This window comes from Onychostruthus taczanowskii, unplaced genomic scaffold (genome assembly GCF_017590055.1).
Source record: "Onychostruthus taczanowskii isolate IOZ18803 unplaced genomic scaffold, ASM1759005v1 scaffold6, whole genome shotgun sequence".
NCBI lineage: Eukaryota > Metazoa > Chordata > Aves > Passeriformes > Passeridae > Onychostruthus > Onychostruthus taczanowskii.
In genome coordinates this window covers 10764321-10785396 of record NW_024503679.1, presented here as the reverse complement: position 1 = coordinate 10785396, position 21076 = coordinate 10764321, and the positions used below count along the sequence as shown (strand labels likewise).

Here is a 21076-nt window from a genome sequence, read left to right as displayed (position 1 = left end):
TCACCATTTCATAAAACTCACTCTGCTTTATTAGAAAAGTTATAGTAGAAATGTAAAAAACCCAAAGTTACTACAAAAATCTATGTACAAATTCTGCAGGACTGCAGAGCATTTCCCTCTGAGGCTGCCAGGGCTGAGCAAGCTCTTCAGCTGAGAATTCCACATTGTAAACAAGTTTTTAGTGTTAAGAGGCCTGGAAGCAAGGTGTCCCCTGCTTCACAGTGTTCAAGCTGCTGAGGGAGCAGAGGAAAAGCTTCCTGTCACTGCTGCCTCGACTGGCAGCAACATGGAGAACGTAGGCTGGTGCTCCCACACCTTTCACACGCGACTCCCTCACGACAACAAGTCACATCTTTCTCTTGCTCAGGCCTCTGAAACGTAACAGGGCTGCAGCCAGGCTGCCGTGTGAGGCAGGAGGGCTCTCAAGCTCAGGTCAGCAATACCTGTGCCAGGCCAGCGTTAAGCCTGGCTCTAGAGCGGGTTTTTCCTCACGTCTATCATGGCTGGGTGGTAAGGCACGGGGCTGACGCTGAGGCTGGCTCTGCGCAGCTCCCGCCGGGCTTTGGGAGCAGCAGCCAGGCCCCGAGGGGCGAGCGGCTCGTGGGGCTGCCCCGCTCTGTGCTCCGTGTCCCGCTGCCGAGGCTCGCCGGGGCTGTCGCTGGGCAGCGAGGAACGCCTCCACGTCGAGGGCAAAGGGGCGTGCACCAGGTCCCTGCTCTCATCCCTGGCCCGAGGGCTCTCTTCAGCTGGAGGCACGGGCTGCTGATCCCTGAGGATGAATTCCTCACAGGTGCCAAGCTCAGGGGCAGCTCTGTCCCCATGAATGTTTCTCTCCATCCCTGCAGGGAAAAATTGAGGGTACGGTGAGGAGAGTATCAGGATCTCTACTTTCCTCATCAAAATTGGTATAGCAGTTGCTGAAGGACCTATGCATGCACTGCTCTGGACTGCTCCAAGCTCTCACTGCCAGGTGTGGGAACTCAACCTCCCTTTTAACTTGGCAGGAACAGCAAAGCTCTGGCCTGGGTTTCCTCTCACCTTTGGTCTGTCCAGGATGGAGGTTCATGTTACTCAGTCTCTGGTTCAGCTCCTGGTTTGCCCACATGTAACGGCTCAGCTCCTTTTCCAGCACTTGAATCCTCGCCTCATACTGCAGCTTGCTGGTGGCCAGCCCCTCATCCATGTGCTCTACAAGCAAAAACAAGGCTGTTTCAGCCTGGGAGCCCTGTGAAAGACAAAAGCAGTAGCACTGCTGCCCATCTGGAGAGCTGGGGGTTACCACGGCTCTGCTGCAGCAGTAACTGCATGTTCTGCTCGTGCTCCTTCTGCTGCAGGGTGAGCTGGCGGTCCATCTCCAGGCGCTGCCGCTCCACGGCCGCCTCCAGCCAGTACACCAGCTGCTGCTGCTCCTCCAGCTGCATCTCCAGCTCTGAGAAGGCAATGTGCTGCCTGTGCTGATCCTCTCGCAGTGTCACCACCTGGCCAGGGCCCAAGAGCAAGGAACACTTCAGCTCCTTCGTGCCTGGGAAGATTTCCTGCCCCACCGAGCCCCGGTCACGTTAGTTTTTTGGTACAGCTTACAAAGGTTAGTAGTGCTGGGATGTCAGAGCTGCCTTGTGGAGGGAAGAGCAAGGTGTGGCTGCACTGATGTGGCAGAGCCACTGCAGGGATCCATGCATCCCATGGCTAGTTAAGCCCTTCTCCCAGCAGAGGTCACGGTGCTAAGGCTTTGTGGCCTTGTTTTACAGGAGAAAACTACAATATAATGCAAGGAGAAAGCTTGAAACTGAGGAAAACAGGAGTGTGGTCAGGTCATAATTTGTGTTAACAAGTGTGTTCAAGCTGTGTTATATTTATTACGTGTTCTGGCTGGCTAATAACGCAATCACTAACAGCCAGTAAATGAAATACAGCTCCCACCAGCACAGAGGGCAGTTCTCTCCCACCTTGTCAAAGTACTTGCAGAGCAGAGCTCGTGTCTCAGAGGAGGAGAGGTAGCTGAGCTTGGCCATGAGGTTCATCTCACACTGTGACAGCAGGCTGGCCGAGGCCCGCAGGACTCGCTGCCTGCACGTGATGGACTCGTTCTTGTACTCAATGGCTGCATCCAGAGCCTCAATTGCCTCATCCAGCTGGAACAAGATCCGTTCTTCCTGCCAGGGCAGAGCTGTAGTTACCGGGGTGCAAAGGGTTTGCTCTGTCTCACCCTGCCCTAGCCTTGTTTGTCATGCCAGTGGTGCTGGTGAGAAGCTGGGACATGCAGAGTTTGGGATGTGGGGAAGAATCTGCCAACAACCTCATGCTCAGTCTTTACTTGTCTCCTACAAGCTCCTGCTCCCCAGCCCCAGCAGAGGTACCTCTGGGGACAGCAGCGTGCCCTGACGCAGCTTGTTGTCGAGCTCCAGCCTCTGTTTGAGCAGCTGGTCCTTCTCCTGGCGCAGGCTGTTGATCTCCTGGCGGATCTGCTGCTGGTCGTGGGCACTGCCGTGGCGCAGCTGCCCGTTCTTCTCACTCAGCTCCTTCTCCAGGTGCTCCAGGCGGCTGGACACGCGCACTATGTCATCTGTCAGGGCCTGCAGCAGAGCATGCTCAAGGGGGTCTGCTCCTCAGCCCCGTTCTACTCCCTCTCTAGGTCAAGTGACCCCCCCAGACAGACATAAGCCAAGGGCCACCAAACCAACAAGCTCAGACTCTTTCACAGAGACAAGATTTCCTACCCACCTCCCAGCACCACCTCATCCTGGCCTGCAGCCAGAGCCAGGATGGCACCCAGGTCTTCCAGGTCCACCTCTGCTGGAAATCAAGCAAAGGGCTGAGGTGTCTTACCTGGCTGGAGCGCAGCCGTTTGCTCTCCAGGCCATTCTTCTCCTGCAGCAGGGCTTCCTTTTTGGCCACAATAGCTTCCCGCTTCCTCAGCTCATCTTCCAGCTCATCCAGGGCCTGGCGCTGCTCGAGAACTTTATCCATCTCCATGTCCAGCCACTTCTTCTGTTCCTCAATTTTCTGATGGAGGGAGAAGCAAAAGGCATGTGTGTGTGCAGACAGCAGCAGCAGTGCCCAGGACTGCTGGACTAAAGAGCAGCAGGTTTGAGATCAGAACAAAGGTCCTTATTCCATCTCTGCTAACCCCCATAGCCCAGACCTCGCCGGTGTTATCCTTCCAGCTCCTCCAAGAGGCAGAGCTAAACTAAATTCCCAGCTGTCAAGGAGTTCTTGGAGGGCACATCTCTCACCACCCTTCTGCTAACAGACAAAACTTCAAAACTTCTTTACTAATGCTAGAATTTGAATGAGATCCTGTTTCTGGGGTAAGAAAACATCTGAAGTCCTCTGCTACCAGATACAAATGACATTACGGACAGTCCATCTCAAGGGTGGGATGGGCTCAGGTTCCTGTTTTCATGTCTCCCATCAGCCTGCAGTCTGCCAAGCATCCCCTCTGAACAGGGAAGCAGAGGCAGGCTTGCTGTCTGTACCTGCTGCTGCTCCAGGCTGATCACAGAACCATTGCTGCCACTCCGCCGCTTCCTCTGGAAAGCCGCAATTTCCTCTGTTTTGATGCGCAGGATTTTCTGGTGCTGCTCGTGCTTCAGCTCCAGTTCCTGCATGTGAAAGAGCAGCCGTGAGCATGGGGGGAGTGGGATGTGTTTGCCCTATGGCCAGGGGCTGAGGGACAGGTTATGTTCTCCTCTAGCTCTTCGGATAGAGCTGTCTCCATGCTCTCCAAGACAACCACATCAGAGCCCACCCACTGTCATCCTCACAAGCCCCACAGCAGCACAGCTGCTCCTGCCCTCTCCTACCTTGACTCGGTGCTGTCCCTTGTTCACCTCTGTCTCCAGCCGCCGTTTCTGCTCGCTCTCCTCGCGCAGCCGCCGCTGCAGCTGCCCCTGCTGCCGCCGCATCAGCTGGATGTTCCTCTCCAGCTCCTGCACGCGCTTCTCGCTCTGCGCCGACAGCGACACCAGCCTCTCCGTCGCCTGCTTCTTCCTGCACAGAACCTGCCAGGGGGTGAAAACCACCCTTGGCCTCGGCATCTCCCCTCTCTGCAGAGATACCCCCAGCTCTGCCCCTGCTCAGCAGCAGGGTGGGCAGAGCCCTTTTCCCTCACCTGTGCCTTGCTCCGCACGGCCGCCAGGCGTGTGCGGTACTCCTGCAGCTTGCGCTTCTCCCCAGGGTCCCACGGCTCTTTGCCCTCCAGCTCCTGGAGCTGCTTCTGGCTGTCGCTCAGCTCTGCCCGCACCTGCTCTGCTTCCTGCTCCAGCTCACTGATCTTCTGGCTGTACTGCTTGTTCAGAGCCTGGGCATCCTTGCCTGCAACACAGCCCCCTCTCTCACAGCCAGGATCCTGACCCTTCCTCCCTCTCCCCAAGTATTTTTGGCTACTGAGACTGAATGTTCCCTTTCCCTCAGCCACTCCAGAGAAGGAACAAACCAGTGGGAAGGGTTTCTGTCAGCTGGAGGGATGGAGAAACAAGGCCCTGCTGCTTATAGTGGAAGAGACTGAGCACAAGCAACACAGGGTGAGAAGATGAGGATGGAAGAAGAGACTAAGCACCACAACTAGGAGGAGGTTTCATGGGAAATGGGTGCATATTCCTGCCAGTAGCTCTGCACCTGTCTTAATGAGCTCCGTGATCAGCTCCTCCTTCATGCGGATGTTGATTGCCAGCTCTCGGATCTTCTGCTGTGCTTGCACCAGCCTCCACTCAGAGTCCTTCCCTGGCAGGCGCTTCCAGGAACCAAGCAGCGACTCCCGCTTCTCACAGACCTCTGGAACACAGATTCCCAAGTCAGGAAAGTCCTATCTTAGCAGATGGGTGACAGAAGGACAATCTGATCTTGGAGCTGTAGCTGGAGTCTGGCACAGAATTGCCCAGAGTCACCTCAAGCTCCTGCCATAACATACACCCTTGCCAGACCCTAAGAGTTCAAGTTTCTCCCTAACAAAAGCAGCTGGGTTCCATTTTTGCTCCATTTTTGTCCTCTGGGCACATCCAGGTGGTACACCAAAATCTCCCAGTGAAGCACCACCAGCCCATGGAAGATTGTCCAACAACCTACGGATGCTACTTGCCTTTTGACAGCTCCAGCTGCTCCTCCTGAATTGAGTGGGCATTGCCTCCACTTGGCTCCTCACCCAACTTGAAAATCTCTTTCTTGCTCAAATTTTGGATCCCATTTCTAGAAGGAGAAGCAAATTAATCAGTTTGGTCTGGGCACTGCTAAAGCTGTTCTCAGTAAGGACCCTCATGATCCACAGGCTCCAGAAGGAGATGGAAACAATAGCTGTGGTCAGGAATGATGGTAATGAGCTCCCCAGGGAACAGTAAGGTGTATCAGCAGCATCACTGACCCCACAGGCATTTGCCCTGCATCAGACATGAGAGCTGAGCTGCAGTGGTGGGGCAGCCAGGGTCACAGACAGGGACAGGGACATGGCACAGAGACAGCTGGTTGGGACAGCCCCAACTCACCGGCACTGGGACAGGGACTGCTTCTGTTCCCATTCCTCCACCTCCTCTCCTGAGGACAGTTCTGATGGCTTCTCTGAGTCCTGGCTGAGCTCCCTCCTCAGCACCACCTCTCTGACCTCGGGATCACCAGTGGGGTGCTGTGCGTGGTTCGGGTGCCAGCCTGCCAGCTCCTCCTTCTGCAAAGAGCTGCTGCTGAGCTTCTGGGCACAGAAAGAGAGGAATGGGAAAGTGAGGAAACAAGCTGTGTGAGAGCCAGTGTTAGAAAAAGCAGCTCCCAGCTGAGCATCACTGCTACACATAAAAGCAACAAAATGGATTGAGTGTATTTTCAGGAGAAGCAGTGTGTTGCCAGACCCAGCTGCCTGTGCTTCTGCTGCTCAAATACTGAACAATTCTGGGACTCACCCACGACATGAAAGCAAAAGCCTCAGTTTTGAAGCTGGGCTGTTTTTGCCAGAGTTGTAAAACTCTGGATTTGAACACTGAGCACAGTCCTCTGGACTACACTTCTGACAAGGATCACATTAAACAGCAGGGCAAAAGCTCTCCTGCAGTGGAGAGCAGCCAAGTGAAGAGGCAGCAGTTCTTCAAATGGCACGGCCTTATGCTCTCACCTTCTTGCAAAGAGCTCTTCCACTCTGCTCAGGAAGCAGCCCCGAGGGAACCCCACCAAAGCCATGGGACAGGGCAGCATCCAGTGGGGCTGTGTGAGGTCTCTGGCTGGCAGTGACCAGGTGAAGATTTTCCAGCAGTCCTGGCACACACAGGTTTGGCATTGCCATCTCCAAGCGCACGTGCAGCTCTGAGATCTTATCCTGCTGCTCCTGCAGTTTGTCACTCTAGGAAGCAATGAGAAAAATGTAGTTACATACATGTTGATCTGAGACCCACTGCAGAGGAACCTGAAAGCTGGGCTGAGCACCCCTGGGCAGGAAGGAGAGGAGTGGGGCAGGTCCCTACAAAGAGAGCAGAGCCCATAAATACCTGCAGCTTATACTGTTCCATAGCATCCTCCAGGGCAGCCAGGAAATCACGGTTCTCCTCCTCCAGACGTTCCACTTGCCTCTGTAGCTTGGCCACCTGCTCATCTTTGATGGATTCACACTTCTTCTCAGTGCTCACCTGCTCCCCAAAGTAAAAGAGAGACAGCATCAGCATTTGTCCTTGCCTTCCCATCTCTGCAAGGACACAACAACTCTGCAGACCCAGATTCTTCCTATGCAATAAATCTCTCAGTTGCAGCTGAATCTAGTTTCTCCCTGCCTGCTGTGAGAACCATGTCCTTCTGCCTTCCCAGGGCCTCCTGGACAGGTTACTTCTCCTCCCCCTCCTCTCCTGACTCTTCCATCATGCTGTGCTGGGGCTGCTGTGGCCAGGAGATGAACCCAACCTCAGAGCTGTAACACCCCACCATTACCTGGCCTTTCGCCCCTTTTGAACCTTGTGCCTCCGGTCCCTGGTCGTCCATGGAGGTGCTCTCAATGCCGCTGTCCAGCCCGGCCGAGGTCAGCTCGCTCCTCTCGCTCTCCACGGCGCACAGCCACTCCTTGACGCGCAGGATCTGCTCCACGGTCAGGTTGCTGTCCTCCTGGAGCTCCGTGAGCAGCCGGTACGCGGCGTCGGTGCAGGTGCGGTAATGGGCGCACTCGGCCAGCAGCCGGGCCGCGGCGTCGGGCGCGCCGCGCTTGGCGCTGCCCGAGCGGTGGATGGTGCGCGTCTCGGAGCGCTGCCGCTGCTCCAGCGCCTTCTGCAGGTTCTTTATCTGCAGGTGCAGCTCCTCGATGTGCTCCGTCTCCTTGCGGCAGTTCACCACCGCCCTGTTCTGGATGTTCTGAGCGCGGTTGGCGTAATTCAGCGTGTTGAGGCTCTCGTCGAAGTCAGAGGATGAGGGGCTGACACAGGCTATCATCACGGTCTGGGCATTCCCCCCCAGGGAGTCTTTCAGGATCCTAAGGAAGAGCACAGGGATTAAAATAGTGCAAATACAAAATAACACAGGAAACAGAACGTTTTCAACCCTTTTCAGAGGTTAAGCCCAAGGAAAATTATTTCCTTGCTCTGTAGTTGGCTTGGCATCAGTGAGATGAATGGCATCATTAAGCAGAGGATTAACAGTTTGCACTATGGCAAGTCTCTATCCAAATAACTCCTGAAGTTGGGAGCTCCCTGACTCTGTGATCACTGCTAGGTATGTGCTGCCAGGGGCCCTGCTGGATATTGCAAAGGCCGCCTGCTCAAGCTAAGAACTAACTGTGGACCATTAAACAAGTCTACTGGGAGTATTTTTTATTCCCTGATGGGCAGGAAGGGCAGGATAATCCACAGCAACACCTCATCTTAGCTTTAGCAACACAAGTTATGCAAGCCTCACTGTCTCCAGCACTGCAATGAGCTAGGCCTGCATTCCTATCCTGGCCTCATTGCTCCTTGAGATGCCCTACATGAGAACCTGCAGAGAGGGCAGACCTGTAAGCTGAGCCCGTGAGATGTGGGGGGTCCTGCTCCCCCCCGGTACCTGGTGATTTTGGAGTCTCTGTACGGGATGTGGGTGGTCTTTCTCCGAGGATCTCCCAAGGCACTGATGACGTTGCCCAAGGCCAGGAGGCCGCAGTTGATCTGGATACTCTCCTTCAGCCTCTCCCCTGTGTTTCCCGTCTTCACAATTCGCTCTGAGCCCGCCAGGTCCACGAAATGAAACTTGGACACCAGGACCTGTCCGGCGGCGGGCACAGCGGGGGCGTGGTGGTGCAGGGGCAGCCGGCCAGCGCCACGCCGCTGCTCCATGGTCACCGTGAAGATGGTGTGCGAGCGGCTCGACTGCCTGTTGATGTGGGTGGCTCCCGTGTGCTTGGCTGTGTTCCCCATCTCCAGCAGGCTCAGCACCTCGTCCAGCCCTTCCACTTCTGACTCCTTCACCCCGCAGAGCACTGCAAAGCAAAGGCAGCTGTGGCTGGGTATTGTAAAAGCAGGCGACCCCCGTCGAAGGAAGAATGATGCATCTGACTCCACTGATATCAGAAGGGTAATTAATTACTTTATAAGATTCTATATTACATTACACTATATTACACTACATCTAAACTGAAACTGCACAAGCACTCAACTCAACTGAACAAAATCTTGTGACTGTCTCCTGACCGACAGTCTAGACACATGCTTGGCCCTGACAAGCCAAGGAAACAAAACCCCATCATCTGGGTAAACAATCTCCACATTGCATTCTACTTTGGCACGACACAGGAGCAGCGAATGAGATAAGAATTGTTTTGATCATTCTTTTCTCTGCTTCTCTCAGGTTCAGAGAATGTGGATCCCACAGCTGGAAGGGATGGGCTGCCCGAGGATGCAGCTCCTCTGCACAGCCTGGTGCTGCTACCCTGCCTGTACTGGGCCTTGCCCAGACCAGCTTTCCAAATTAAGAACAGCAAACTGCTGCAGGAGACAAAGGGATGGAGGAAGAAGACCTGGCTCTGCCTTCATGGATAGACAACCCAGCTCTGGCCTACAACATGGGGAGAAAAGGAGCCTGTGCACAGACACACATACCAATGTTCCCCTTGTCATCCTCCCGGATCTGGATGTCTTTGCTGGCTGTATCCACCTGCAGCAAGTCCCGAAACTCCTCCTTGTACACTTCCAGGTAGGACACTCGGACCGTGTAGTCAATCAGGTCATTCTCATCGATGAGCCTGAAGGTCTCAGCCATAGCTCGTGGGATGATGCCCTGCTCATCTTCATTGATGGAAGCTGGCAAAGAGAGGCACACACTCATGGAGCACCCAGGGAGCCCATGCTGGCTGGGGACAGAGCTGAGCTCAGAAGCCTGCCTGCAACACACATCAGCTGGAAAGGAGCAGCCTCACAACTCCCACAGCTCAGCCCTAGCAGCCTGGATTAAACATCCCACAAGAGCTCTGGGCAAATCCTATCCCACTGCTGTGCTGGATTCCAGCTAAGCTGCTTGTTTCCAGTCCTTCCTCAAGAAGGAAAAAGCACCTCAGCATTTCAGTGAGTATCCAACACCATGCCTGCAGCTGCAGTGTGCTGTCCTTTGAAGCCAGCATGACTCCACAACTTTTCCCAACTGCGAGAAGCTTTTATTTATTTGTTTATTTATTTATTTTTGTGCTTGTAGCTTGCTTGTATCTGGCCACAGCACTCCACTGCCTGAATTTCAAATGTTTTTTCTTTTGTCTCCAACAGCCATGTAAAATGGCAATTCTCTAATTTGGTGCAATGATAGCCTGAGCTGAGAGATTGAAAACAGATGTACATTAAAACTATGAAACAATTTAATGTTTACAAATGATGCTATTAACTAAAGATGACTGAAATGTTTACAGTACATCCTCTGTAAGAAATCACAATGCCATTAAACCAGAATGAAAAAAGTTGTCTCTTTCCTCATTTCCTTCATATAAAGAAACAAACAGGATTAACACTTGCAAACCTCCCTCTCCTTCAGGTTTATTTCAGAACCTAGGGCTATCACCACCACCTCCAGAGCTGGTGGGGGACCAGGTCCTGTCACTTGTCCTGCAGTGAAAGAGGAGAAACCTAGACACTGTGATCTTAAGGGTGTGGAGACACACCTTTGGGGGGGTGACTACAGAAACATAGGTAGGGGGAAAGGAAAGACTGCTGGTGGTGGGATGGTGGGGGGAGGTTGGCTGGATCTGGAGGGGCTGGCAGGGTGGAAGCATTGTTTGGGAGTGAAACTGGAAGTGATGGAGACGATGATGATGCAGTTGGGTTTGGGTAAAGAGAGCAAAGGTGCTGAAATGGGTGTGGACAGCAGCACCAGGCTGGTGGGCTGGGAAAGATGGCTGGGATAATGGTGGTGTGGGTGGGCTTGGCTGGGGATGGAAGGAGATGGAAGGAGGTGGCGATGTGGGGCTGGTGGGGAGGGCAGGGAGGTAGTGGGGATGCTGGTGGGGCAGGGATGCTGGCAGGACAGGGATGCTGGAGAAGCAGGGATGCTGGTGGGATAGGGATGTTGTCGGGACAGGGATGCTGGAGAAGCAGGGATGTGGAGGAGCAGGGATGCTGGCAGGAAAGGGATGCTGGAGGAACAGGGATGCTGGAGAAGCAGGGATGCTGGCGGAGCAGGGATGCTGGCGGGCAGGAGCCTCCAGTCCCGGCGAGACTCACCGACGCTGGCCTCCCCGATGGTGTAGGTCTTGCCGGAGCCGGTCTGTCCGTAGGCGAAGACGGTGGCGTTGAAGCCGCGGAAGAAGGCGCGCAGCAGCGGCTGGACGCAGGCCCGGTACACGGCCGCCTGCCCCGCCGCCTCGGGCAGCACGGCGGCGAAGCGGAACCGGCGGCGGCCCAGCGCCACCTCGCCGGTGGCGGCATCGCTCCGCAGGCAGGGCCGGTGTCCCCGCAGCGCCTCCCGGGGCAGCAGCGGCCGCACCCGCACCGCCACCCGCACCACCGCCGCCTCCGCCGCCATGGCCGCGCCGGGCGCGCCGCGATGGCGTCAGCGGCTCCTCCCGGCGGGCCGGGGAGGAGGAGGATGCGGAGGGCCGGGAGGAGGATGCGGAGGGCCGGGAGGATGCGGCCGGTCCTCGCTGCACGCCGCGGAGAGCGGCCGGGGGCAGCGGGGGGACGCCCGTGGCTGCGGGAGCTGCGCGGCGGCTCCCCGGTGCTCCAGAGAAGCTCCATCACTCTTGGGATGCTCCATCGCTCTTGGGATGCTCCATCACTCACTCGCAGGGGATTCCGTCCCTCGAGAGGTGCTTCGTCACGTGCGAGGCAGCGCTGCGTTACCCGCGAGGTGTTCCATCGCTGGTGAAACAGAGTTCCCCCAGCCGTGAGAGGCTCCGTCAGTGGCGGGGGACTCACGTCTCTCATCGGCTGCTTCATCCCTGACGAGGCACCCCAGCGCCGGTGACACTGCTCCACCCCCGGCTGACATTCCCACGGTCACCCTTGGGAAGGGACAAGGGGCTCCGTGGCCCTGCCGAGGCACAAAGTGCTTTGAGGTGGGGGCGTGGGCACCTCCTGGGATGCAGCTTGCGGAGCAGCCGGTGCCGGCAGCTGGTGCTTCCCGGCCGCCCGCCGTGCTGGGGGCTGGCAGGGCCGGCTCAGCCGCTGACGTATGCTCAGGACAATCTGAGCGATGACAAAGTTTTTCATCCGGCTGCCTGCAGTTCCCTCCGCACCGCCCCTGCGGCTGCGGGGAGGGGTATGGGCCTCGTGGGTCCCCCGGGTGCCGTGGGAAGCGCTGGGCTGTCGGCTGTGCCGAGCCGAGTTGTACACACGGCTGGGACCGTGCGAGGGGCTCGGCCGCGCTCGGCATGGGGCTCCGGCTCCCGCTGCGCCGCAGCACCAGCTTCACCCCCGACCACCCTGCCCTCATGGAGGTGCCTGGCCCCACTGCCCCGCTGAAGATGGAAGCAAACGTCCTTGTCATGGGAGCAGACAACGTGGGGAAATCAGGTGAGAACTGACCGTGAGCTGGAACAGGGGGTTCGCAGGCTGAAAACTGCAGCGGTGTTTGGAGAGAACCAGTGGCGGGGAGCAAATTGGTGAGATGGAGCTGAGCCCTGGGGTGCTGCTGTGATTCAAGGTGGGGAAGCTGAGCACAACCTTGTAGCCAGCCGGGGAATGACAGGGGAAGGTATTTTCCACTGAGCTGCAGTTTGCAGGTGGTCCAGATCGTGCAGATGCTTTGCTTCGTGCTGTGCCTCTGCTGCACTCACAGACCTGCTGGTGGCTGGGGAAACTCAGAGGTCGTTGCTGCTTGTAGGAGTTTACAAGGGCATGGTGCCTCACTCTGCTCTGGTTTTAGAAAGGAGAATCCTCCAGGTTTTGGGTTATTCTGATGATTCCCGTCCTTCCGTCTGCAGCTCTGACCGTGCGTTTCCTGACCCGGCGCTTTATTGGAGAGTATGGAGACATGGGTGAGTGCCAGGCCAGGGCCAGGCCAGTTCCCAGCAGGGACTGGGGTCGAGAGACAACCCTGCTTCTGCCTGTGGGATTTCATTGCAGCCCATCCTCTCCTGCCTTTCTCCAGAGCATTTGCCTGCTCTCAGGGGCTCAGTGTTGTATTTGTTCAGTGACACATCTCTTTGCTCCAGAGCTGCTTCTCTGGGGTGCAAAAGGTCCTGGGTGGGAGCTGGTGACACCATGAAGATGACTATTTTTTTTTCTTTTTGGGGGCACAGAATTCATCTACAGCCACAACCTGACTGTGGATGGCCGAGAGATTCTCTTACACATCTGGGACGTCCCCAGTTCCCAGGTGAGAGGGCTCCACTCCTATCACCTGTTTCTACCCCAGGGACAAAAATCTCCTTTACTGGAAGTTACCTATGGGGAACCACAGACTGGGAGGTCCAGCTGAGCAAGGCTTTCAAATCGGAGGGTTCATAAGTGACTGAACTCTTCTCACCTGCCAAGCACAGGACAGCAATGCTGCTGACAGGATAGCAATAGTTACCGTAGCCCATGGCCTTCTGGCTGGGAACACTGGAGCTGAAGCTCTGATGTTCATAAAGCACTGTGCTAAAGAGGTAGAGGTGCTGCTCTGAGGTCCCCACACTGTTATCACCTACAGCCTGCAGTGCTTGGCAGCTGGGTGAGGGTTAGGATTAGGCTATGATGCTGAAGGCTGAATCATCCCCCCTTGGTTAGTTCTGCCAGGTGCTGCTCTGCCCTCCTCAGTACTCCTCTTTCTCTCTGCCCTTTTGTTGTTCTCTAGCTGTCCCTGTTCCGACAGGCTCAGGATTTCCTCTTCTATCAGGCAGGCCTGGAGGGAGGGAGCCCAATAAAACAACCCTTTATTTTCTCTTTCCCCAGGAGCAGGCAGAGGATGGCTCCTCAGAGGAGAAGCGAATCCAGTGGGCAGACAGCTTTGTCCTGGTCTACAGCATCTGTGACCGTGCCAGCTTCAACATCCTGCCCCTCAAAATCCAGTTCATCAAGGCTGCCAAGGAGGGGCAGAGTCAGGAGAAGGTGCCCATTGTCATTGTGGGCAACAAACGGGACCTGCACCACCAGCGGGTGGTGTCCAGCGAGGAGGGGCGGCTCCTGGCCCTCTCTTTAGACTGTGGTTTCTATGAGGTCTCTGCAGCTGAGGCTTATCACGGGGCCCTCATGGTCTTCCATGGACTGGCCAAGCTCATCCCAGACACCAAGCTGGCCCTGAAGAAGGGCACAGGGATCCGTGGCATCGTCAAGACCATGTCGGCTGTGTTTGGCCGAAAGCGAACAGACTCCCTCTGAGCTCCTGCACGGGTGTTGCTGCTCTCTGTGCTGCCCAGCTGGGCCAGGCCTCCTCGCTGGGTGCCCATGGAGATGTGTGTGTCTTTCCATAAGTATGACGCGTTCCTTGCTGTCCTCCTAGTGCCAGGGTCTGGGTGTCCTGCCATGCACAGCCAGTGCAGCTGAGGACTGTGGTGGGTTACTCTTGGCTCTGCCATGGGACAGTCTCATCTCTTTGCTGTACCAGCTCTTTAGGTGCCTCCTGCTTTCTCCGTCCATCCTCCAACACTGGAAACCACGGGGGGATTTTGCCAAAACTCCAGGCAGCAGCATCCCCAGCTCCTGCAGCAGGAGCTACCCAGGCTGTCAGCAATTAGGGAGGATATCCTGCTCTTGTACAGCACACGACTCCCTGTCTCTCCACTCCTACTCTGGGATCTTTATTCCTGTTTAACCCTCATCAGGATTCTCTTCAGTAACCCTGGAGCACCCATGAGCTGGAGAGGTGGGGCTTTCTCCGTGGGGAGGCACTGGTAGCTCCCACCTGTGTATCACCGGGTGAGAGTGTCCCAGAGCCCAGGGCACTGGTGATCCTGGGGGACTTTGGTGAGGGCTGGTGCCTCCCATCCCCCCGCCGTGCTTTTGAACAGCCGTGCTCACGGCCCTCTCCCCCACAGCCTTTCAGCGATCACAGCCGCTTCCCTTGTGCGGGCGAGCGCTGTACAGGCTGTGCCTGGGAAAAGCCAGGCGCGGGGCTCGTTCCCAGGATGGGAATTGCACCACGCGCCTTCCCAAGCCACTCCTTCTGTAGGGCTGCCTGTCCCCGGGGAGGAAAGGAGGTGGGGAAAGGGGTCGCTGGGCTCCTCACTGAACCCTCTGCTGCTGGGAGGCTGGCTTTTCCCTGCCTCTCCCAAACCCTTCTCTTTGTGCCCTGGGAAAGCAGTGTATTGGAAGAGGGTTTGTGCGTGCTGTAGGGACACTGATTTCTCTGCTGTGTTCTTCTGGAAATGCAATAAATTGTCTTTGGCAGGAAGCCCCGGCTCCTTGGAGCTGTGAGTTTGTACTTGGGGCATGGGAAGAGACACGTACAGTGCTGGGCATGAACACCCACTCTCCCAGTGGCAGCTACCCACAGGGAATGTAACAGGATGCTTCCTGCACCCACGCCCTTGGCCCTGAGTTGGGGGTCTCACCCCACTGTGTTCCCTTGGTTTGGTGTCTCACTGCCACAAAGAAGCTGAGCAGATGGGGTGAGCGGCAGGTGGTTTATTATTGCAGGTTTATTATTGCAGCAGATACAACAAGGTGTCGTGGGAAGACAGGTGATCCCGTGGGAGAGGGGCTCCAGGAGCTCCACCTGTTCTTTTTCCTGACCCCACCATCCATCCCACAACCAGCTGGGAGAGAAGTGCCCAGGGCTTTCCCATTCATGAATCCTGCTGGTTGGTGGGGATCTTCAGCACCTCCATGGAGGATCAATCTGTACCTAGGGATGGGTCCTGCAAGGGGGGATGGAGGGAGGAAGGATGGGGAAGTAGGCTCTCTGTGGTGGTGTTTGACAGCTTTGCCATCCTCCCCTCTCTCTCTCTCAATGTGTAGCCCATCTAAGTTCACCCTGTCTGCTGAGCAGGGTCCAAGGTAGCCCAGTGCCAGCCCTGGTGGTCCCTTCTTCTGGTCTCACTGCTCTTTCCACATCTCCTTCACCTTCCTAGTCCCACCTTCCCCTGCCTTCTCCTTCTGGCAGCAGGGCTTTTGGTTGTTTTTATTCCCCCATCCTGGCCTTGATGCACTCCAGAATAAGCTATCCCATGGCCTGTCTACCACTTTAAGCTCCTGTCCTGGAACAGGGGTGTGTGTGGGAAGCTGGCAGGGGCCCAGGCAAAGCGTGCTGAGGGGGTTTGAGAGGGGCTGGGATGTGCTTGTCCCGCCCGCTGGCTCAGTCCTTCTTGAAGACAGGAGTGTACAGGTTGCCGTAGTAGGCGCGGCTGTACATGGACTCGGGGCTGAAGCGGTAGGAGCCCTCGCTCACCCGCCTGTTGTAGGGGGAGAAGGCGGATTTCCGCGGGAATGGGTAGTCGGGGTCGAAGGCAGGGCTGCGGTAGTAGCTGTGCCGCAGGAAGAGCGGGTCCTCGAGCCCCAGGAAGGAGAGGGGGTGATGGCCACGGTACAGCCGCCAGTCACTCCTCAGCTGGGATTTATCCTCAGTGGAGGGGGCAGCAGGCTTGGTCTCCTCCTCCTCCTCCTTCTTCTCTTTCTTCTCCGCGTTGGTCTTGGTGCCTCTGGATGCTTCTTCTTCCTTCACCGACTGCCTGCGGAGCTGAGAGATGTGGTGAGCGCCCAGCCAGATGGATCCACCGCTCCATCTGTGCTACACAGCCCCCCTCAAACTGGGAGAACCTCAGGAGAAGTCAGTTTGCCCCCAGAGTGGAGAGGAGTGGGTGTCCTCGAGCAGCTGTGGTGGAGAAATGCTCCCAGGGGAAAAACAGGCTGAGGTAAAGGAGAGAAAACAGGGTCTCAGCCTGAACTTTCACCTTCCCAGGAACGTTGTCACACCTTGGCTTGGGCATGAACTGTGTGAAGGTGTCACCGCTGTCTGATCCATTTGTTCTATTGGGGGACTCACTGTCATGGCTTTGGGGATGCTCAAGAGGTGGGTGGGACTGAGGTGTCTTCATGGCACCCCATCTCCCCAGTCTGGTCCCCCCTGACATTGCCTGCAGCTGTGGGGTGCTCATGGCAGGAGGGTGAGCAAAATGGAGTTTGCTGGAGTTGGACAGGGCCTGGCTGGGGGCAAACTCACCGGCACGTAGCTGTACAGGGTGCCCAGCAGATGCTTAGGGGCACTGACGAGGGTCCCCCCGAGAGCATCCACAGTCTCCATGGCCCTGGACAGCCTGCGGGGTGTGAAGAGGATCAAGCCCTCTGCCGCATCCCAGGCCACGGCTGGGACCTTCTTCACGCTGGAGATGCCCGAGGCGCAGGCGCTTTGCAGGTTGTGAGCTACGCTGCCCACGAGCCCGGGGTCCTGTCCCGCCTGCCCAGAGAAACCAGATCAACTCCTGGAGCTGCCCCACCTCCAGGCAGGAGAGGGGTGGCCCTGGTTTCCCCAGCTCTAAGCCTGAGAGATTTCTGCTCGCTGCTCTGCAAAAGCCACCGCAGCTCTTTGCAGCAGGGTCTCTCCCTGTCCCTGCCAGCTCCCCCCACTCCGGGCCCCAGGGGACCCTCTGCTCGAGGCTGTGCTTCCGCTGCAGGCAGAGGCAAAGGGCACTGACCCCAACCTGCTGCTTCCCGTCCCCAGGTCCCAGCGGAGCCACGCAGGGGACTGTTCCCAGCCCCACCGGCTCAGACCACCCCTCCCTGCTGGGACCACGGCTGGGGATTTTTCAGGGTTGTTCAGAGCTTCAATAGGGAGTTCAGTGCTGACATCCCACAGCTCCAAAGGAGTTTTGAACATACAAGCCAGGGTGATTTTGCCAGGCAGAGAGGCTGCCCACAGCTCCCAGCTTTGGGGAAAGGGAAGGTGACTCCTGGGGCTGCCCCACTGCCAACCCGCTCTTGCATCCTCCAAGCTGCATTTCAGGATTGAGCAGGGATAGGGGCCTGGTCCCCAAAGGTATGGGGGACATCCTCGATGTTCCATGGGTAAGAGATGCTTTGGAGCATTCCTAGCTCACTGCTCTGCTTTTCTCCGTACCTTGGTGTGGTTGGTGTCTTTCTTGCCTGCCTTCTCCTGCTTCTGCTCCGGTGCCTTGCTGTGCCGCCGGGTCAGCCAGCCCGCGCTGCCCTGCCCGTCACTGCAGGCTGCAGGGGCCGCAGGGGCACTCGGCTTGGCCAGGCTTCCCTGCAAGGGGAGCAAAAAGGCACCACTCAGAGGGAGCTGGCTGGTCCCATCCACTCCATCCTCTTTAGAGGTACACAGGGAGTTCATTTGTGCATCTTGGGAGAAATCCTGAGGGCAGATGGGAGCTCTGGGATTTTGGCACAGGCCAGGGAAGTTGTTCCCACTGCAGCACAGGGTAGGAAAAGTACCACCTTCTCCCCGACCCCTCTGTGTCTCTGCAGGGGCTTTTTGCTTTAGGAAGGATGTTATGTCAAGGCCATAAATCAACAATTACATGCTGGGAACCTGATAAAAATAGCTTGTCCCACTAACGTGGTACATGGTTATGTGTGAACATCACGCAGGAACTGCTAGCCCCAGCTTGTCCTGCTGAGCAGGGAAGTGAACTCTGCTCAGATTTGCTCCAAGGAGCCTGAAATGTCCTGTCTGAAAGCAAAATCAGCTCAAAAGAGGATATGGGGGAGCAGCAGGTGGGTTCTGGCACTCACCAGGATGGGGATCCAGGATGCCAGCTCCTGCCCTTTGGTTTTGGCACGCTGGAGGCTTTGGGTGGTTTGCTGGTAAGCGCGGTGGGACACGGTGCTGACCAAGGCGCCAATCCGGCCCAGGGTGCTGGGAGCACTGGGAGTGCTGGGAGTGCTGGGAGTGCTGGGAGTGCTGGTTGTGCTGTATGCCCTGGGAGCACTGGGAGCCCTGGGAGCACTGGGAGCCCTGGTAGCACTGGTACCACTGGGAGCACTGGGAGCCCTGGTAGCACTGGCAGCACTGGGAGTGGTGGTAGTGCTGGGCTGCTGCTGGGACACCTTTGGTGTTGACAGACGTTTCTTTTTGGGCTTCTTATCTAAAGGTGGAAGAGTACAGGCAGAAGAATGGTGAGAAGGTTGCATTCTGGTGGGACAACCCTCCTAGGCAGCCTTATGCCAAAAACCAGGGGCTACCTCCTGCCCCATGCACCCCACAACTGAGAAGCCACCCGGCCAGGTGTCACCAGATTCCCTCAGGGGGGATTTGGGCATCAGGACTACCTGCTTCTTCATCCTCTTCTGGCAGCAAGTATTCCATCAACTTCTCCAGCCCTCCCAGGGCTGTGTCGACCCCTGCAGCTGCCATTTGGGTCACTGAGTTCTTCCTTGTGTACTTGGCTGTCGTTTCCACCGTGCTCTTGGTGGCCTCATAGCCCTCTGCTGCCAGCTCGATGATCTTATCCATGGAGCTGCCAATGGTGCTTTTGGCACTTTGGATGGGGCAGGAGATGGTGTCCTTCAGTTCAGATGCGAGCTGTGGGCAGAGAGATGGAGAACAGCCCCCCTGGTGTGCTTGGGGTGGCATAGGACAGCCAGAGGAACCACAGGGACACCAGCCATGTCCCTGCCAGTAAACAGCTCCAAGAGGGGCATAATAGCTCTCTCCAACCTGGGCTGGAGGTAGCTGGCAGGGATGGGACACAGGGCATTGCTGACATGTATTTGGGAGCCCCAACCATTGTTTAGGCTGCAGAATCCCTTGGAGGAGCCCTCACTTGGAGCTACTGCCTTGTTTCCCAGCCAGCAGCCTGTCACCATCCAGAAACAAGACTAGAGGAGATGTACTGTGGGCTTTTCAGAGGGGCTGGGGGGTCCCACATTGTCCTGCCTGTGACTTACCTTGTCAACAGGGTACTGGAGAGCAGGGATCTTCTCCTCTAGGTGGTCCAAACCCCGGCAAGCCAGGTTGTTGGCCACAGCGACTGCCTCAGGCAAAAACATGGTAAGAAAAACCCCTGGGCCGTGCCAGGCACGTGCTTGTGCCAGCGCTGCCCCACCAGGGGAAGCTCTGCTGGGCCCCCCTGCCACGTCCCCCCCAGCACACGGACTCACACTGCGGCTCCAGCCGGCGCACCACGGGCTCCATGCCCCACATGGCCAGGGCGCCGGCGCCCTGCACGCCGCGCTCGTACACCTCGCACACCGAGGCCATCAGCGGGTGCGACTCCTTGGTGCTGCTGTACTTGCGCTGCAGCGTCTGGCACGTGGAGCTCACCACGGGCAGCTGCAGCACCCTCTGCAGCACGTTCTCCTGCAGGGTGGATGGACACGGCTGAGCCAGCAGCCCTTCCCTGGGGAGCGCCCCATTGCCTGCACACTGCTGGCTCTCGGTGGGTCGCGGTGACCAGAGGAGATTGGCTTGCATGGGGAGAGGAGGAGGCTGTTTCTCCAGCCCCACTGAGGGTCTGCCAGGTATGCTGAGTAAGGGCAGGCAGGCTGGCTGCTGCCACTGAGGGAGCAGGGACACTGCAGGCAGTGTCTGATGGGGTCGGTCTCCACTCCTCCAGTATCCCAAGCCCAACTGTTCAGATGCTCCCTCTGGCTTTCCACCCTGTGGAAACCTCCGTGCTGGAGGTCTGGGGACTAAATGGGGCACAGACGAAGGACAGGTATGGTTGGCAGTTATCACCTAGTGCTTGTATCAGCTCAAGGTTAACTTTTTTGAATCTGAAGTAGTTAATTTCAAGCAAACAAAAAGGTTTGTCCTTTCCCTTTGATGATACTCCATACTACTGCAGGTAAAGATCCATATAAAGAGAAAATGGGACATGTGAGACAGCATGAGGTGTGGCTGGTATTCATCCAGCACTGTCAATACACACTACCTGGCCCCCTTGGCACATCTCTGCCCTTTTTTCTCTCCCTTTACCCACCTTGGCACTTCCATCCTGAAGAGCCTGAGTCTTCTTCACAGTCATTGTGGGGCATCCACCTGCAAAGCAAAGTTGGGAACCGCAGACTCTGCCTGAAAGCAGGGCTGGGCTTGAGCTCCCCCCTCAATCCTGCACTCCCAAGCACAGCAGCTGGGCTGACACACACCTACTGTGGGTGCAATGGACGTGGCATTGCCCAACACTTGACTTTTTACCAGTTAAACTGTAAAACCAAAGCCTCCATGCAGCCCTGCCCTGCTCGTGTCCCTTAACACCCAAAGATCCAAAAAAATTAGCTGAGAGGCATTTGGTTTAGAGAAGTTATGGTAAAGGCAGGATAAAGTATGCTGGCAAAGCAAACTCAGAGCAACCAGGATGCTAACAGATGTGCATGAGAATAGACTCAGCTGAGAAGGGGTAAGAAGGCAGGACAGGAGCAGATAGAAGAGTGGGGGGCAGGGATATGGTGAGATGTCCAGCTGAGGTCAGCATCCCCCTTGCACGTATCTGCTGCTCACAATGCCAACACTCATCCTGGTGAAAACACAGCTCCAGCCCCAGCACAGACCTCTTTTTCTTAGCAGCAGATGAAATTCTAGAAATCTAGAGAGAATGGGTGATCCCTGCTCTCACTCCCTGCTCCCACTGAAGCTGTCCTGGAGCACCCAGTGGGCACAGACTACTCACCAAGAGCCAGCCTGTCCCCAGCAGAGCAGGAGCAGAGAGTGGTGTCTGCACTGTCCCTTCACCCTGGTCTTGTGAGCGTGATGCACCGTGCTCTGGCCACTACCACCACCACGAGGCCCCACCTCCAGTTGCGTGGGCTCGGGAGCTGAGGGATTGTGGTGGAAACGGGCCAAGGAGCTCCCTGAA

At 56.7% G+C, this 21076-nt stretch overlaps 3 protein-coding genes across 4 annotated transcripts; 1 reads left to right on the top strand and 2 right to left on the bottom strand.

Moving 5' to 3' along the window:
- Positions 1–6: 6 nt before the first annotated feature.
- On the bottom strand, positions 7–10929 carry KIF7 (kinesin family member 7). The gene is made up of 18 exons (XM_041418647.1): positions 10629–10929; positions 9024–9224; positions 7993–8404; positions 6895–7426; positions 6462–6599; positions 6092–6316; positions 5478–5677; positions 5078–5184; positions 4618–4773; positions 4112–4314; positions 3804–4001; positions 3477–3602; positions 2827–3003; positions 2358–2573; positions 1947–2153; positions 1280–1478; positions 1039–1188; positions 7–839 (listed from the first exon to the last, which is right to left on the bottom strand). Exons 1-18 carry the CDS (start codon positions 10927–10929, stop codon positions 472–474), a joined length of 4116 nt encoding a protein of 1371 aa, XP_041274581.1. The 3' UTR covers positions 7–471.
- A 104-nt stretch (positions 10930–11033) lies between these two features.
- On the top strand, positions 11034–14683 carry LOC121343525 (ras-related and estrogen-regulated growth inhibitor-like protein). The gene is given in 6 exon segments (XM_041418770.1): positions 11034–11717; positions 11719–11775; positions 11777–11918; positions 12329–12382; positions 12647–12723; positions 13281–14683. Coding segments are annotated over 6 exon segments (807 nt in total). The 5' UTR covers positions 11034–11666; the 3' UTR covers positions 13707–14683.
- A 253-nt stretch (positions 14684–14936) lies between these two features.
- On the bottom strand, positions 14937–20981 carry PLIN1 (perilipin 1). 2 transcript variants are annotated; one of them, XM_041418909.1, is made up of 9 exons: positions 20891–20981; positions 20204–20262; positions 19383–19581; positions 19170–19252; positions 18552–18804; positions 18015–18367; positions 17380–17526; positions 16486–16719; positions 14937–16002 (listed from the first exon to the last, which is right to left on the bottom strand). In XM_041418909.1, the coding sequence occupies exons 2-9, from the start codon at positions 20246–20248 to the stop codon at positions 15622–15624; spliced, it is 1695 nt and encodes a 564-aa protein (XP_041274843.1). In that variant the 5' UTR covers positions 20249–20262; positions 20891–20981; the 3' UTR covers positions 14937–15621. The 2 variants fall into 2 exon arrangements, with proteins under 2 accessions (XP_041274843.1, XP_041274844.1); XM_041418910.1 differs by having other exon boundaries at positions 15739–15994.
- Positions 20982–21076: the final 95 nt, after the last annotated feature.